At 46.5% G+C, this 18,688-nt stretch overlaps 1 protein-coding gene across 1 annotated transcript in view; it reads left to right on the forward strand.

Annotated features, from left to right (window-relative positions):
- The window catches only part of UTRN (utrophin), a 503,387-nt gene that overhangs the window by 122,274 nt on the left and 362,425 nt on the right, over positions 1 to 18,688 (forward strand). Inside the window, exons 27-33 of the mRNA XM_067542236.1 lie at positions 521 to 655; positions 1,479 to 1,628; positions 10,149 to 10,310; positions 10,588 to 10,716; positions 11,187 to 11,360; positions 12,075 to 12,230; positions 14,842 to 15,012. Coding sequence (XP_067398337.1) covers positions 521 to 655; positions 1,479 to 1,628; positions 10,149 to 10,310; positions 10,588 to 10,716; positions 11,187 to 11,360; positions 12,075 to 12,230; positions 14,842 to 15,012 — 1,077 coding nt within the window. The remainder of the gene's footprint in view (positions 1 to 520; positions 656 to 1,478; positions 1,629 to 10,148; positions 10,311 to 10,587; positions 10,717 to 11,186; positions 11,361 to 12,074; positions 12,231 to 14,841; positions 15,013 to 18,688) is intronic.

The raw sequence follows: 18,688 nt of genomic DNA on the forward strand, positions 1-18,688 counted from the left end.
AACATTTCTCCAGCCAAGTAGCGCTGTCACACAGCTCTGTTCTCTATTGCCCCGTTTCCAAAACAGTAAAAAGAATGTCCACAGAGCAACTTATCTTTTATTCTTTTTCATGTTAATTCTAATAATAAAACTGAGGTAAGTAAAGGTTTGTGTAGGATAGGAGTAAATGTGGTCCTTTTTACAAAGGGTGGATGAGTGGTATGGTGTGATAATATGGGTGTATATAGTTCTTCAGGTAAATTTCCTAATGCTGTATTATGTGATTTGCAGATATCTAGATATTTAGCATTATGAAAATCTGGGTTTTTTAAATTCTTGTGTACAGGAGACAATTAAAAAAAGCATTTACCATCCAATTGCAGAACCTACTGTAATGTATGCTTGAATTTTTGTTGCATTTATGAATTATTATAGTGCTCTTTGTTATAGTATTTTAGGCAAATCTGTTCGCAATTAGAACACTTATACATATCTGAATGAATGCTCTTTAGGCTAATTTCAGTTTTCCTACTGCCTTTAGGAGGTATGGTCCTGTTGGATTGAATTGCTTCAGTATCTGGACCTAGAAACAGCTTGGCTAAACACTTTGGAAGAAAGGGTGCAAAGTACAGAAAAACGTCCTGATAAATTGAATGCTGTCAGTGAAGCTCTTGAGGTATTACAGTCATCATATTGGATTGGTGATTTTTCTGATAGCTCTGTTAAGAAATGTATAAATGCACCTCAGTTGAAGACAAAAATGTATATTGAACTTTTCATTTCCTATGTCAAATGAATAAATCATTTATATAAATCTGAAGGACAGATAATTGTAAGGAGAACCGGTGAACAAGTAAACGTTGGCTTTCCTAGTAATTGTACTGTACTTTGTATAATTTAGAGCAGGGGTGGGGAACGTCCGGCCCGCGGGCCGTATAAGGCCCGCAAAATCATTGGTCTGGCCCTGGCAAGGCAACCGCAGGGGGGAATTCGGCGGCGGTGGCGCGGTTCCGTGGGTGGGGGCAGTGCCCGCCGCTGAAACCCTGCTGCTGTTTGCCCCTTTTCGGCAGCGGGGGGGAATTCGGCGGCGGCGCGGTTTTGCGGCGGCGGGGGGGAATTCGGCAGCGGACACTCAGCCGTCTTCCGCGTACCACCATCAGGCCCTTGGCAGAAAAAAGGTTCCCCACCCCTGATTTAGAGCTACATTTGAAACACATTGCATGTTATTTTCTGCCCTGTGTAAACTGCTTAATCTTCCCAGTAGCGTTCATTTTGGAATAGTGGTGAATAGAAAATAAGTGCTGTGACTTAGCTGTTGAGAACAGAATGATTGTTGAGCTTCCTGTCTCCAGTCATTGCAGTAGCAGTGCCTAACTCATTATATTAGAGCACGAGGACATTGGGAGTATAAAAGGTGCTGTGCACGTAGCCAAAATTTGATTCTAAACACAAAGCAAAGTTCAGCACACTAACAGCTGTGGCCTTTCTCCGTTATTTAGTCCCTGGAATCTGTCCTGCGTCATCCAGCTGATAATCGAACCCAGATTCGGGAGCTTGGTCAGACATTGATTGACGGAGGGATTCTTGATGACATTATCAGTGAAAAATTGGAGGCTTTCAATGCCCGCTATGAAGAATTAAGTCACTTGGTAAGAATTTGGGGACCGGATGGGAGGAAGCCTTTGAGTGCCATAGTCAATTTAGTGAACTCAAGTGGGTTTGAACAAAAGCTGAAATTATTATGGTTAAGTGACTGAAATCACAGACACAAGACTGAAAAGCTGTAATACAGAAAAGTGTTCACAATAGTGTCCGGCATCCTTGATTTAGAAAATAGCCATGAGGCTCAGACACATGATTATTTACTTTTCTGTTCGTTCATTATTATTTGGAAACGCTACAGTATCTTTTTTATCTCATTTTCCAAATAGTTGTGACAAAATGGAAAAGAGATTTCATCAAAATGTTCAATGCTCTTTGAAATGGAGGTCATCCCAACACTTCAGATTTATTTTCCTCTTTCACAACCCTAAATTCTAGCAAAACATTTTACTTAACACTGAAGGAACATGAATGGTTGCCATTTTTATTCTCTAATATGATTAGAACAAAGTCAAACTGAAATAAAGTGTGTGAGGAAGCCATTGCAAGAGGTCAGACTAGAAGATGATCATGATGGTCCCTTCTGATCTTAGTGTGAGTCTAAATCTTTCTATCTTTTTCTCCTCCTCCCCCTTTGACACGTGGCCAAAAGGGCTAATGCAGTCTTAGATGCATAAACATGTGAATCTTGGGTAGGAGTAGAGAGGTTAATTTATCTCTGTAGTAGGTACTGGTGTGACCACTGCTGGAATACTGTGTCCTGTTCTGATGTCCACAATTCAAGAAGGATGTTGAGAAATTGGAACGGGGTCAGAAAAGAGCTATGAGGATGATTAAAGACTTAGAAAATGTACCTTATAGTGGTAGACTCAAGGAGCTCCATCTGTTTATCAAAGAGAAGATTAAGGGGTGACTTGCTTACCCATAAGTATCTACATGAGGAACAAATATTTGATAATGGGATCTTCAGTCTTTCAGAGAAAGGTATAACATGATCCTATTGTTGAAAGTTGAAGCTAGACAAATTCAGACTGGATAAGGTCTAAATTTGAAAAGGGAATTAACTGTTGGAACGATTTACCAAGTGTTGTTGTGGATTCTCCATCACTGGCAATTTTTAAATCAAGATTAGATGCTTTTCTAAAAGATATGTTTGTAGAAGTTCTCTCTTCGAGTGATTGCTCATATGCATTCCAATATAGGTGAGTGCGCGCCCCGTGCACGAGCCTCCGGAAGCTTTTCTGCCCCTAGCAACCCCCTGCGGGTCGGCTCCTGCGCCCCCTGGAGTGCCGCGCTCATGTCGCGGTATATAGGGACCCTGCCGACCCCGTGGCCCCCAGTTCCTTCTTTCCGCCCGTGACGGTCTTTTGGAACGCTGCCCCTTGCTCTTCGCAAGTAGCAATCTCCTTTACCTTTTTCCTTACTTATAGTTAGCAGTTAGTTAGTTTTGTTGTTAAACGTTAATAGTTTAAAAAAAAAAAAGTTGTTGTAGTTCAGCGTAGTTAGTTAGCCCTTACGGGCTCCGGGCTCCATGCCGGGCACTTCGGGATTCAAAGCCTGCGCCGAGTGCTCAAAGCCTTTCCCGATCAGCGACCCGCACGATCGCTGCCTTCGCTGCCTGGGTGAACTTCATAGGAAGGACAAATGCCGCATTTGCAAGTCCTTCAAGCCCAGGACTCAGAAGGAGCGCGATGCCTGCCTCAGGACTATCTTAATGGAGTCGGCACTTCGCCCAGTCTCCGAGCCCTCGGGGTCACCGTCGGCACCGAGTATTTCATCGGCGCACAGCGCGCCCCCGGCACCGGCAGCGGCACCGGTGCACAAGGTGCCGAAGAAAAGGAAGCAGCAGGAGGCCGTGTCTATGGACTTCCCCCTGCGACTGGTACAGCAGGGGGTACAGCAAGAGCCGACACCGGCATCTCCACGCAGGGAGCCTCCCCCGACCCCGAGGGGTGGGGGACCTCTCCTGCAAGGGCCGTCAACGCCGGAGGCGTTTGTAGCGGCACGGGCTCTCATGGCCATGCCCACGCCTCCATCCCCCCCTCGGCAGAGGGAGTCAGGGTTGGCGTCTCGGGGTAGATCCGCGCTGGGTTACCCCGGTGGGCAGCGGAGACACGAACCATCGTCTCCCTCCAGACGGTCGAGGACAGGGGAAGCGGGAACTCCCCCTCCTCGCTCCAACCTTAGGTCGTCGAGCACCTCGGTACCGCAGCAACGGGAGCGGTCTAGAGGTTCCGAGAGTAGCCGCTCTCCATCGGGTAACAGATCCTCGGTGTCCCGCCACCGTCCGGACAGTCAGCCGGCACCGAGGGAGTCTGACTATCATTGCACTTCCGTGCGCAGCTCTCGGCGCCGATCTCCCTTAAAGGACTCCCGGCACTGCTCTCCTTCTCGGCACCGATCTGGCTCGCCTCCGGAGCCGAGACACTTGGAGCATCCACACGAGCGCCGCTCTCGATCTTCGGTGCGCAGCTCCCGGCACCGAACACCGTTGCCTAGGGATGACCGACACCGATCCTCGCGGCACCATTCCGGCTCGCGGCACCGATCAGGCGCGCGGCACCGTTCAGGCTCTCGGCACCGATCCCAGTCAAAGCCCCGCCACCGGTCTAGATCCCCGGTCCGGGCCCGTGCGGATTCCCGGGACAGTCATCGTTCCCGATCCGCGGGTAGCCGTCGGGGTCCGGCTGATTTGGAGCCTTACTATCACCGCTCACCGTCGGCGAGGACCTCCAAACACAGCCCGGCGCGGCCCTCGGCACCGCATGTTTCGGCACCGAGGGATTCTCCGGGGCAGCGGAGAGGACATAGCTGCGGGCGAGACCGCTCCAGGTCGCCGGCAGCTGACCGCCGTAGAGCCAGGAGGTCCCGGGGGAACTCGTCCAGCTCCAGCTGTTCCCCCGCCCCCCCCCGCCGTCATCGTAGACACCACCGCAGCCGCTCCCGCTCCTCCCAGAGCAGATCATTGCCCGACCGTGGCAAGGATAAAGGGAAGCGCCCTAAATCGCGCAGCCCGGCACCTTGCGGGCCTGCAATAGCTGCGGCACCGGGACCGGTACCGACGTGGATGCAGGGGCCATGGCCTCAACAACCCACTCAGGGCACAGCGTCGGCTCCCTCAGTGGCTGTCCAACCCCCGCCCCCACCTCCCAGTCAGAACAGACCGGACACCTCTGACGAGGAGTCTGACCCTCTGGAGGGTCCTTCCATGGGTCCCCTTCGCCAGTCCTCCTCCTCCTCCCCTCCGGACACTACATCCAGGGACCAGAGAACCCCCCCTCCTGATTTTAAGACCCATCAGGAACTGCTGAAGAGGTTAGCTGGTAACCTACAGCTCGACTTAAAAGAGCTTTCAGAGGAGGAGGATCCTCTTTTTGGGGTCTCAGGCTCAGCAGGCCCCTCCCGGGTCGCGCTGCCAGTCCATGACAGGGTGCTGAAGGTGGTCAAGCCCCTGTGGGAGACTCCGGCATCAGTGTCTGCCACCTCTAAAACGGCTGAGAGCAAGTATTACGTTCCCTCCCAAGGTTTTGAATACCTGTACAACACCCCCCCCCCCCCCCCCCCCCCCCCGTTGGTTGTAGATGCCGTTAATCAACGGGACAGACAAGGGCCCAGTCGAGTACTCCCAAAAATAAAGAAAACAAAAAATTAGATTTGTTTGGGAGGAAGATTTATTCGACTGCAGTGTTACAACTACGGATCGCAAACCACCAAGCGCTCCTTGGCAGGTACAATTTAAACCTGTGGACTTCCCTCCAGAGGTTCCTCCGCGCATTACCATCAGACATGGCGGAGGACTATAATACCATCTTGCAGGAGGGAGTGACGGTCGCTGGAGCGGCTCTCCAATCCGCGAGCGATGCCACCGACGCGGCGGGGAGAGCCATGGCATCGGGAATCGTGATGCGCCGGTCGGCGTGGCTGCAATCCTCCGGCCTGTCGTTGGAGGTGCAACAGGCCATCCAAGATCTGCCCTTTGATGGTGTAGGCCTGTTTTCGGACAGGACAGACACTAAGTTACACACCCTCAAGGATTCTCGGGCTACCCTTAAATCGTTAGGCCTCTATGTGCCACAGGCCACAAGGCACCAGGGCAAGCAGCGACCCCAATGGCAGCAGCAACAACAGCCTGCCTCTAGACCGCCTCCTCGACCCCCTCCACCTAGGCGAGGTCGAGACCGTTTTCGGCAGTCGAACCGCCGAGACCGCCAAGGCCCTGCAGGGGGCTCCCAGCAAGGCCAGCAGAAAAACAATAAGCGGTCCTTTTGACGAGACGCTCGAGGGCAGCTCTCTGACATTCTCCATCCCAGTGGATTCCACCCTACCCTTTACGGACAGACTGCATCCCTTCCTCCGAGAGTGGCAGGGGATAACCTCGGACCGCTGGGTGCTCAGCGTAGTGAAACGAGGCTATGCTCTTCAACTCTCGGCGTTCCCACCGGACTCTCCCCCTACCCCGTCCCTCTTCAGGGACCCATCTCACGAGCTACTCCTCATCCAAGAGGTTCACTCTCTTCTCCGCCTGGGGGCGGTAGAGGAAGTTCCTCCTTCGGAGAGGGGCAGGGGGTTCTATTCCCGGTATTTCCTTTTCCCCAAGGCAAAGGGCGTCCTGCGGCCTATTCTAGACCTTCGCCGCCTGAACAGGTTTATCAGACGCCTCAAATTCCGTATGCTCTCCCTAGCCTTTATTATTCCCGCTCTGGATCCAGGGGATTGGTATGCTGCCCTCGATTTAAAGGACGCCTACTTCCATATTTCTATCCTCCCTGGGCACAGACGTTTTCTTCGTTTTATGGTAGCGGGTGCCCACTACCAGTTTTCGGCCCTACCCTTTGGCCTCTCCTCAGCACCCAGGGTTTTCACAAAATGCATGGCAGTGGTAGCTGCCCACCTCCGGCGCAGAGGCGTCCAGATCTTCCCCTACCTCGACGATTGGTTAATACGGGGAAGATCCAGGGTTCATGTACAGAACAGTCTAGCCCTAGCCTGCGCAACTTGCACCAGACTGGGCCTGCTCATCAATGAGCAGAAGTCCACACTTACCCCAGTGCAGCGGATAGACTTTATCGGGGCCACCCTAGATGCAGTCCAAGCCAGGGCCTTCCTCCCTCTGGCCCGATTCCAGACCATGAGTTATTCAGGGAGTTATTCAGGTTCCCCATGACGACAGCCAGGCGCTGCCTTCAGCTGTTGGGACACATGGCGGCATGTACATATGTGGTGAGATTAGCTCGCCTCAAACTCAGGCCTCTCCAAGGTTGGCTGACTTCGGTGTACACCCCATCCAGACATTCACTCTCCAAGGTGGTCACCATCCCAGCCCAGGTCCTAGCGTCCCTCAACTGGTGGACAGACCCGAGGGAGGTACTTCGGGGGGTTCCCTTTGCAGAATTAACCCCATCTGTGATGCTGATAACGGACGCTTCCGACGTGGGCTGGGGAGCCCACATGAGCCGAGACCTCAGCACGCAGGGTCTATGGTCGCCTCACGAGCTACACCTTCACATCAATGTCAGGGAGCTACGCGCAGTCCGTCTCGCCTGCAAGGTCTTCCTCAGGTTCCTAACGGGCAGAGTAGTGCATGTCCTCACGGACAATACAGCAGCCATGTTTTATATAAACAGGCGGGGGGGGCATGCTCCTCCACTCTGTGCCAGGAAGCCATACAGCTATGGGACCTTGCGTTGAGGCACGATTTTCACCTCTCTGCCTCTCACCTCCCCGGGGTCAGGAACGACGAGGCAGACCGCCTCAGCAGGTCGTTCTTACCCCGCCACGATTGGTCGCTCCACAAGGAGGTGGTGTCTTTTCTCTTCCACAAGTGGGGCACTCCCCAACTAGACCTGTTCGCCTCTGCGTGGAACAAGAAGTACCCAAGGTTCTGCTCACTCCGGGGATGCGAGCAGGGCTCCCTCTCGGACGCCTTTCTAATAGACTGGATGGGGCCCCTAATGTATGCGTTTCCCCCTGTCCCATTACTCCCCAGAGTGCTCCTGAAAGTCAAGAGGGACAAAGCGAACGTTATTCTCATTGCACCAGCCTGGCCCCGGCAACACTGGTTCAGTATGCTACTGGACATGTCCATTGCCGAGCCAATACCGCTTCCGAGGCGTTACGACCCCCTCTCCCAGGATCGGGGCCGTCTTCTACACCCGGACCTGGACTCCCTCCACCTGACTGCATGGAGGCTATGTGGTTAACAGAGGGAGAGAGAGCCTGCTCAACACAAGTACAGCAGGTTCTCCTAGGGAGCAGGAAGCCTTCCACTCAGGTGCTGTATAAGGCTAAGTGGAAGCGCTTTACCTTTTGGGCGGAGTCCCGGGGGATCTTACCTAGCTCATCGCCCATACAGGCAATCCTAGAGTACCTCCTACACTTAAAGATGCAGGGCCTCGCATTAGCCTCCCTGAGGGTACACCTGGCGGCCATCTCGGCCTTCCACCGGCCGATGGAAGGGAGGTCTATCTTCTCTCATCCTATGTCCTGTAGGTTCCTGAAAGGGATAGAGAGATTATATCCGCAGGTTCGCGACCCGGTACCTCTCTGGGACCTGAACTTGGTTCTCTCCATGTTAACGGGACACCCATTTGAACCCATGGCTACATGCCCTTTGCTAGTCCTGTCCTGGAAGGTGGCCTTCCTAGTAGCCATTACTTCGGCCAGACGGGTCTCCGAGTTGAGAGCTTTGACCTCGGAGCCCCCTTATACTGTCTTCTATAAAGACAAAGTGAGGCTGAGACCCCACCCAGCATTCTTACCTAAGGTGGTGTCTCAGTTTCACTGTAACCAAGACATTTTCCTCCCCGTGTTCTTTCCCAAACCACACGGATCGGAGGCAGAGCAGAGATGGCACTCCCTAGACGTCAGGAGGGCCCTGGCCTTTTACATCGATCGTACAAGGCCATTCCGAAGGTCAACCCAACTGTTCGTCGCGGTTGCTGAGAGAATGAAAGGCTTACCTGTCTCTTCTCAACGCATCTCTGCATGGATTACCGCCTGTATACGTACCTGTTACGATCAGGCAAAGGTGCCGCTTCCCGGAACAGTGACGGCACACTCGACCAGAGCCCAGGCCTCGTCAGCGGCCTTCCTGGAGCGGGTGCCCCTGACGGACATTTGCAGGGCAGCGACCTGGTCATCTGTCCATACCTTCTCATCTCATTACGCCATCGTACAACAGGCAAGAGACGACGCGGTTGTAGGCAGAGCCGTCCTAAGAAGGGCTACTCGACACTGACTCCTACCCGCCTCCATGGTATGGCTACGTAATCACCTATATTGGAATGCATATGAGCAATCACTCGAAGAGAGAAAACAAGGTTACTTACCAGTAACTGTTGTTCTTCGAGATGTGTTGCTCATATCCATTCCAAACCCACCCTCCGTCCCCGCTGTCGGAGTCGGCAGAAAGAAGGGACTGGGGGCCACGGGGTCGGCAGGGTCCCTATATACCGCGACATGAGCGCGGCACTCCAGGGGGCGCAGGAGCCGACCCGCAGGGGGTTGCTAGGGGCAGAAAAGCTTCCGGAGGCTCGTGCACGGGGCGCGCACTCACCTATATTGGAATGGATATGAGCAACACATCTCGAAGAACAACAGTTACTGGTAAGTAACCTTGTTTTATGTTGGGCGAAGCTTTGTGTGATAGAGGCCTCTGTTATAGAGGTTGTCAGACTAGATGATCACAGTGGTCCCTTATGGTCTTGAAATCTGTGAATCTATTTTAGATATCATAATCACATAACTCAGTAAACCAGGCACCTACTGAAGAGTAAGGACAGAGAAGAATTCTAGTCTGGTTCCAGTGTATTTGGATAATTGGCTGCCCTGTTCTGGAATGGTGTGTGTGTGTGTATGTGGGGGGGGGGGCAGTGATTATTTTGTTGGAATTTGTTTCAATATCATTCTTTTTTTTTTTTTTTTCCACTTTTGTAATTTGTTTCCAAATAATCCTCTTTCCTAGTAGCTGCATTGGTGATACTTTTTAGTGAGATTACTTGGAAGTTAGGTAGGTGTTTGTTTCTTGTGTTCTCTGTGTCTGCTGGTGGTAAGGGAACTGGCATTCATTTGTGAGCAGTATGACTACAGGTAACGTTCCCTTTTTGCTTTTGAACAGACAAAGAAAGAATTGAAGTCTATTTCCAACCCTTAATGGTGGAAGAGAGTTTATTGTTATTATTGTTATTATTAAGGAAATACATGGTTGCAAACTTGTTGAGGACAAATTTTCTGATGCTTGTTACAAACTCCCCAAGTCCTATGTTTATGAAACAGATGTTTTAACAAACAGCGAAACAAACAGCAAAAGTACTTGGCTTCTGTTTACTGAGGTGATTTAAAAAAAAACCTGTTTCTTAATAACTCAGACATAGCAGCAGTGTTTCCTTTCTGTGTTGTTCTTTATTATCAATTACTGGTATAAATTACACATTAGGTTTCAGAAGGCAGTGCTGTGTGAAGTACCTTTTCATGACTATTTTTGTGTGAATTTGTTTTTCATATTCAGAGACAAAGTTTAAAAACATTTTTTGCTGAACAACTCCTCCTTACAATTCTTTTCTCTGTAGGCAGTGAGCAGGCAGATTTCCTTGGAACAGCAGCTTCAGACCATGCGGGAAACTGACCACATGCTGCAGGTCTTGCAGGAAAACTTAGCAGAACTGGATAGACAGTTGACCTCATACTTGACTGATAGAATAGATGCCTTCCAGATGCCACAGGAGGCCCAGGTATTCCAGTAGAGCTTTTTCACTGCATAAGATTTTGAGGTGTATGGTTATGGCTACTTGTTGGAGTAGCATATTCTGTTTGTGTGGGAAGAATTCATTAGAATAGCTGCTGTAATGAACCTAATGGCATTCAACCTAGCAAGCTGTCATCAGAGTCATCATATACTTCGTAGTATTTACGATACACTTCTTCAATGTGGATTTACTGTTTGATATTTGACATGCCCTAATGGTTTTGTGTCCTTTTATTCCCCTCTTCCTTTTTACATATTGGCAGAAAATTCAATCAGAGATCACAGCTCATGAATCCACCTTGGAGGAGCTCAAGAGAAATGCGCGGTTCTTGCCCTCCGTTTCCTCTGAATGCAGGTCCCCTCGTGGTGGAACTCAGCTGGATGCCCTGCAGGTAAAGAAATCCCAGCCATGAATTTAGGCTCGGTCTGCTTCCAGTTGTAAACCACTTTTGTCCACCTACAGATCACTTAGTGCAATCAACCAGGTTTAAAAAATAAATGATGGATGTATTTACATGGTCTAAATGGGGAGTTGAAAGTACCAGAGGAGTTAATTAATAAGTTAAAATTCCTTATTTTTTGTAGACTGGAATGCACAGAGCCTGAAGGGATTTTTTTCTTCTTTTAATGGAATGGTTACTTTGAAAGTATGTGTTGTAGAGTCAGAGACCTGCTGCACAGCAGAAGAAAGATAATTAAGGATGGATAAAGTAATGTTTTTAAATTTAAATGGCATACTAGTATTGAATTGTTTAATTATGATAAAAGAAAAATGAAATGAAATCTGAAGGGAGAGGCTTTAAACGTTATTTCAAAGCTCAGATATTAATTTAAAATAATTTTTTTGTGTTCTTGCAAACAGAGAAAACTCCGGGAGGTATCCACAAAGTATCAACTTTTCCAGAAACCAGCCAATTTTGAGCAGCGCATGTTGGACTGCAAGCGGGTATTGGATAGTGTAAAGGCAGAACTCCATGTTTTGGATGTGAAGGATACTGACCCAGATGTAATCCAGGTTCACTTGGACAAGTGCATGGTAAAGCACTTTTATTGGTGATTTTTTCCAAATCTTGGTTTGTTTCTTTTTTTTTTAATCCAATATAACATTCTCTTTCTCTAAAAAATATTTGCTTAGGATTTTTTTGCTTCATTATCCTGATTAAACTAAATGCTGGTAGAACTTGCCACACTATACAAAGAGAGCTGTTACTAGGCGAAGGCTTGGATAAAAGTTGTCGTAATCCTTTTGAGTCGAAAATAAATAGTCATAAAATAATGGTCTATTAACTACAGAATACAAGTGGTATAACAGCCACATGTATCAAAATTCCCCACTCTGGCTTTTGCTCATGGTATGGAGGCAACATGTACTCCAGAGGCAAATTTACTTGGCTTTTCATATTAGCTTCATGTTTGCTTTTTTATCTTTATGTAAAAAAGAGTAGGGGATCATGGGCAATCTCTGCCAACTTCTTTGATGTTATACAGTAAATTAGGACATTATATGAGTACCTTTTATAAATATTAATATAATAATAAAGCAGAAAATGGATCATCTGAAATTTGAGACTTGATCCACCATCAAACATGTTGCTTCTTACTTCTTGACATGAAGAAGATAATACACAGCATTTGAATGCATTGCAATGCCCAGTTTCTTAGCAATCCCAAGGAACAGCTAAGTAAAAATTTCGAAATCAGTAGTCACTCAGTACAGTAGTCACTCAAATGTATGTTTCTTTGGTTTCAGAAACTGTATAAAACGCTAAGTGAAGTGAAACTTGAGGTGGAGACTGTAATCAAGACTGGAAGGCAAATTGTACAGAAACAGCAAACAGACAATCCCAAAGGAATGGATGAACAACTCACAGCGCTAAAATTTCTTTATAATGATCTGGGTGCACAGGTAAGAGGAGTGACAAATACATGCCATATAATATAGAGCATTTATCTTTCCCCTTTTCTTAAATCCTCATTTGGGAGCAGTGGTAGGTTTGACTTCAGAATTTCAAATTAAGGTTCTGCTCCTGCAACTGACTAATGCAGTCTTAGGAGCATCGGGCGAGGAATTTCCTATAGAGATAGGGAAGTGTTAGTACCATTATACAAGGCACTGATGAGACCTCATGAGCTGTCTATGAACTGACGGAGTGCAGACAAACTGCTATGCCCATGCACGCTCAGTAGTCTTGGTTTTAGGTTGTTCTAGTCTTTAAAAAAATTTCTAGCACTTTTTGGACAAATGGTGGAGCTAAACCTGCTTCTCCTTACTGTCTCAGTTTGATGGTAGGTAGTGATTTTTGTTCCTCAGGAAGATTTCCATTCTTTGCTGTACTTCTGGGTTGTCTTTGGGCAGGCTTAATGCATATCCCTTTTCAGCAAATTGTAGAATGAAATCCTAGAACCAGCTACATTCATCAATAATTTTTTAATCCCGTCCAAGACACTTCTATGATTTTTTGATCTTCCTCAGGTGCTCTGCTCACTATAAATGATTTAGCAGAGAACTGGATAGCCTCTAGTCTTGCTCCATTTGACGAGCTTTGTCTTCACAATGGGAGTGAAAGGAAAAATAGGAAATGCAAGTAGTGTTAGTATAGAGACAAGGTTGGTGAGGTAATATCTTTTACTGGACCAACTTCTGTTGCTGAGAGAAAAGCTTTCGAATTACACCTTCAGCTCTGTGTTGTTCGACAGCTTGTCCATCACCAAAGGTGACGCATGGGGCCATGTACCCTTCTAGATTTTTGTTAGGGTTTGCTTGTCCTGCTTGATCACATGGTGTGGCCAGGCCCCCTTCCTGCACAACAGCTGCTGGCTGCCGCCTGGCACAGGGAGAGGAAAAGCAACAGCTGGGAGCGGGAGCTAAAGCAGCGGCCCCTCCATGCAGCTTTGAGGGTAAAAGGGGGTGTGCCTGAGGGGAGCGTGACTCAAGCTGTTGGGGGATGAACTTCTAAATTGTGCTCCTTCACCCTCAGCAGACACCAGTCATCTGTCACCAACAGAAGTTGGTCCAACAGAAGATATTACCTCACCCACTTTGTCTTTCTAATGTCCTAGGATCAACACTGCTACAACAACACTGCAAACTAGTAGTGTTAGTGACATTAAGAACTGCATTAGATATTGATTCGTATTTTACTTCAGTTATGGAATGATGTACGTGCCGAGACTAAAGAAAACAAAAGTCTTTAGACAAACCCTTGATTAAAAAAAAAGTAGAAAACGTGTTTTCTTCTACTTTAGACATAAAACCTAAAAAGGAAGTAGATTTTTGGCAATTTAGCATTCTTTAGCTGAGCTTATGGTATATGGCCAATTACTTAACTCACACATCTTCAAATGTGCTTCCTGGAATATTTTATTGTTCTGAAGTGGAAGCTATTCAGACAAATAAAGATACCACTGAGACCTGTGCAGTAACTGCTCATTATGCGCCAGGGTAAGAAATCAGTGAGCCTATCAGAAGAGCAGTGTTGCCTACAGCATTCCAAAGCTATTTAGTAAAAAGATTTAAAACTACAGCCTGGGTATTTTTGTTTTCAATGCTTCTGAGGAGGTATTGCTTTGAGAAATACAAAAGGAGTACAAAGTACAAATACTAAATTAAGATAAATTCTTGTTGTTGAGGTTTCTAATACATTTTTGGCAGTGTAAATTCCATACTAATGTTACAGTCTGGATTTACCCTGGATTGCTGAGGATGGTTGGTTATATAATATCTCACTCTTTTAATCTAATGTAATTGTTTTTTGCTAGTAATACCTTCATCTTCATCCACTTGGACATTAATAACAAAAATTTTTCCCCTAAAAATGGAGAGGGGGAAGTAATCTCATTGATAAATAATTTGTCAACTATCTAATATACACCATGTCTGTCTTATGGAAGGATATATAACAGTTTTTGATGTTTAATGTATTCTGGTGTAATCACCATCTGGTCCTTAGGATTATCTTCAGCTTTTTCAAAATAAATACATAAACAATTAGTTTTGATTTTGTCCAAAATCTTACTGGTTGGTAAATCCATGATATTTTGAAAAGATGAACTCTGTTTCTCTGCCTCATGTTAAAATGTGATTCCACTCTGAAAAGTAACTATGAAAAATGGCACTACCTTACTCAAAAAAATCTGCTCCTTCAGTGTATTCAGATGGATGTCTGCTGATTTAAATACCAAAAACTTTTGAATGCAGTTCCTGTAGAACTGACATAGCTAACTCAGAGAGAGTTGCATCACATAGTCAGTGGTTAAATTTGGCAGTTATTAGCTGTAAAGAAGTGACATGCCCATTTCTTTATCCTGTTCTTTGTGTAAATGTATTGTATATTTTAAACTGTTGATCAGTTAGTTAGTGGAAGGAAATTGGTTATTTTGTTCTTTATAGTAAGATGTAACAGTTGTAAACAACATAATATTCTTATCATGACACTTTGCAGTTCAAGACAACTGTACAATGCCATGATTTTTACATGTTAAAGTGAGTTTAACTGGCTTCTGGCTTCTTTCTTCAGGTGACTGAAGGGAAACAAGACCTGGAACGTGCATCACAGTTGGCATGTAAAATGAAGAAAGAGATTGCCTCATTGTCAGAATGGCTAGCCATTACTGAGACTGAGTTAGTACAGAAGTCCACTTCAGAGAGTTTGCTTGCTGATCTGGATACAGAAATTGGCTGGGCTAAAGTAAGCAAGTTATATAATATCTCCTAGATTATTTGCTATTTTTATTGCATTAACACTGTGGTGACACTACCTTGGCATAATTGGGAATTTGGAGTCTTCTCCATTTGTTCCCAAGCCTGTTAAGTGCTGAGTTCTTACTGGAGTTAAGCATACATAAAACCTTGTGGAATCAGATCTGTGGTATCACACATACCTTAAACTCTGAGCTATTTATTCTGCATATAAATGCTGGTACAATATTAAAGATGTTAAGGATTAGCTGTTAATAGATTTGTAACTGTCTCCTACATAGTTCTTAATCCTTAATAAATATGATGTTAATCAGAGCACACAGTACTATTACTATCATAGTAGCAGGGCTGCTCCAAAATGTTTCAATGGAATTGTTATTGGTGGAAAATTGGGTTTTATTGGAAAAGGTTTTTTGTCTGCTTTCTCTGGAAAATTTTGACTTTTTGTTGGAAAAACTGAAGAATTTTAGAATTTGGGAAAAAATGTTGGGTTTTGGTTTTTCAACAATAAATTGAAATTTTCCACAAAGGAGGAAAGATATCTGACAAGCTCAATTCATTCTAAATTAAAGGCTTATAGTCTCACACTGATGCATGGAGATTTATTTGTGTAATCATCTTAGGTTCCCTGATTTGTTCACAAAGTGCTGAATTGCATCGGCAAGAATACAGTCACGTTATTTCTGATGCAGTAGTTATTCAGTAGTCAGGTTTTCCATTAACTCAACACATTTTTTTAATGTAATTGCTTATTTGTGTTTCATTATATGTTGCTGTAGTTAGAGAACATTGAGGTTGATCAATATATAATTATTCATCTAATGGACTGAAGGAAGTCTGAGTGGTCTAAAGCACTGTGTGCGGGGAAGGGGGTTTGTGAGAAGTGCAATAACATTTTTTTTATATAAAAAATGTTACTGCACTTCTCACCAACCTTGATATTCTAGTATCTTTAATTTGTAAGCACCTTGAGAATAATGGGGTTATAAAAATAGCCAGCATAGATTTCTCAAGACAAATCATACCAACCTAATTTCCTTCTTTGATAGGGTTACTAGCCTAGTGGATGTGGGGGAAGCAGTAGATGTGAGATATCTTAATTTTAGTAAGGCTTTTGACAAGGGCTGGATTTACATGTTATGCACCCCTAGGCATAGCACCTTCAGCACCCCCCTGCCTACAGCTGGCCTTCACGTTTTCTGTACACGTGGAGGGAGGAATGGGCGACCGGGAAGAGAAGGGCTGGCTGGATCAGCTCCCCGCGTGGGAGGGACGACCGGCTAGGCCAGCTCCGGGAGGGGACTATACTCATCTTGGGCTCCGTCTGCTGGCCTGCATAGGAGGGCGAGGCCTTGGGGAAGAGGAGGGACAGGGGCTCAGGAGTGAGTAGGAGGAGCAGGCGGTGGGACCAGAGTTCTGGTGCTCATGCAGTGTCCCCAAATTGGCTGGGGCCCCAGACATGGGTCCCGCTGGCCTGTGTGGTAATCCGCCACAGTTTAGTTGCCCCTAGAACACCGGCGCCCCTAGGCACATGATTACTGTGCCTAATCGGAAATCTGGCCCTGCTTTTGACATTGTCCTACCTGACATTCTCATAAGCAGACTAGGGAAATATGATCTAGGTGAAATTACTATAAGATGGGTGCATAATTGGTATCCAAAGAGTAGTTATCAGTGGCTCACTGTCAAACTGTGAGGGCATATCAAGTGAGATCCCACAGGGGTCAGTCTGAGGTCCAGTACTAGTCAATATTTTCATTAATGACTTGGTAATGGACAGGAGAGTCTCTTATAAAATTTGCAGATGACAGCAGCTGGGACAGGTTACAAGCACTTTGAGGACAGGATTAGCATTCAAACCACACTTAACACATTGTGAATTTGTCTGAAATCAACCAGAGAAATTTGATAAAGATGTGCCAAGTACCTAGGAAGGAAAAATCAAATGCACAAATACAGTGTGGAGGAATAACTGGCTAGGCAGTAGTACTGCTGAAAGGGATCTATCTGGGTGTTACGATTGATCACATATTGAAGAAGAGCCAGCAATGTGATGCAGCTGTGAAAAAGGCTAATGTCATTCTGGGCTGTACTAACAGGAGTGTTGTATGTAAGATATGGGAAGTAATTGTCCCATTCTACACAGCACTGGTGGGGCCTTAGCTGGAATACTGAGTCCAGAGGGCACCACACTTTAGGAAAGATCTGAACAAATTGAAGAGATTCCAGAGGAGAGCAACAAAACAAGAGAAGGTTTAGAAAACCTGACATATGAGGAAAGGTTGAAAAACTGGGCATGTTTAGTGGGGGTGGGACCTGCTACCAGTCTCCAAATATTGTAAGGGCTGTTATAAAGAGAATGGTGATCAGTTGTTCTCAATGTCCACTGAAGGTAGGACAAGAAGTAATTGGCTCAATCTGAAGCAAGGGAGATTGAGGTCCAATATTAGGGAAACTTTCTAATTATAAGGATAGTTAAATTCTGAGTTAGGCTTCCAAGGGAGGTTGTGAAATTCCCATAATTGGAGGTTTTTAAGAATAAGTTGGACAACACCTGGTGTCTAGGTCTATGGGTATGTCTACACTGCAGACTGAAGTCGATTTACTTTAAATCGGCTTTCACCCACCAAATTTTAGAAGTTGCAGGAGCGTGATCACACCACGCTCCTTGCGCCGGGCTCTTGTGTCCCCCTCCCGCCATGCTTGGTTCGGCATTCAAAGCAGCGCACCATGGGTAGCTATTCCACAGTACAACTAGCTACAGAGGCTTATGGAAGCTTGTTGTCCTCCCATGATGCAATGTGCTCTCTCCCCCCTCCCTTCTTGTCCCAAACAAACTGCAAACGCTTTTTTGCGCCATTTTTCTATGCTGTGTGCATGCCATTGCCGGAGAGACATGGAGCCCATTCAACTCTGCACTATCATTGTGAGCATCACAAATATCTCACTGCTTATCCTGCAGTATTTTCAAAGGTGAGAGAGGAGCTGCAGCATGGAAAATAACGATGTTACTGAGGCCGCCCTGCTACAAGCCATAGAGTGGAGCAATTCCCGTTTGCTGCAGGCTGCCACACATCGTCTTCAGTCCATGGAGTGCCAGGTCTGGTCCCAGGAAACAAGCACAGATTGGTGGGATCACATCGTTATGAAGGCGTGGGATGATGAGCAGTGGCTGCAGAACGTTCATATGCGAAAGGCCACTTTCTTTGAACTTTGTGCGGAGCTGTCCCCTGAAGCACATGGATACTCACTTGAGACCAGTTCTGACAATGAAGAAGCGAGTGGCCATTGCTCTGTGGAAACTGACAACCCCAGACTTCTACTGGTCAGTTGGGAATCAATTCAGAGTCGGTAAATCCACTGTTGGAGCTGCTGTGATGGAAGCTTGCAGGGCCATCAATAGGCTTCTGCTACGAAGGGTAGTGACTTCGGGAAATGTGCAGGACATAGTGGACAGGTTTGCCACAATGGGGTTCCCAAACTGTGTGGGGACAATAGATGGCACACACATCCCTATCCTAGCACTTGACTAGCTTGCCACAGAGTACATAAATCGGAAGGGATACTTCTCAGTGGTGTTGCAGGCTCTTGTGGATCACAGGGGACGTTTCACTGACATCAATGTGGGGTGGTCAGGAAAAGTGCATGACATGCGCATCTTTAGG

Source organism: Emydura macquarii, unplaced genomic scaffold (assembly GCF_026122565.2).
Source record: "Emydura macquarii macquarii isolate MOO-44397 ecotype Brisbane River unplaced genomic scaffold, CSIRO-AGI_Emac_v2 contig_705, whole genome shotgun sequence".
Taxonomy (NCBI): Eukaryota; Metazoa; Chordata; order Testudines; family Chelidae; genus Emydura; species Emydura macquarii.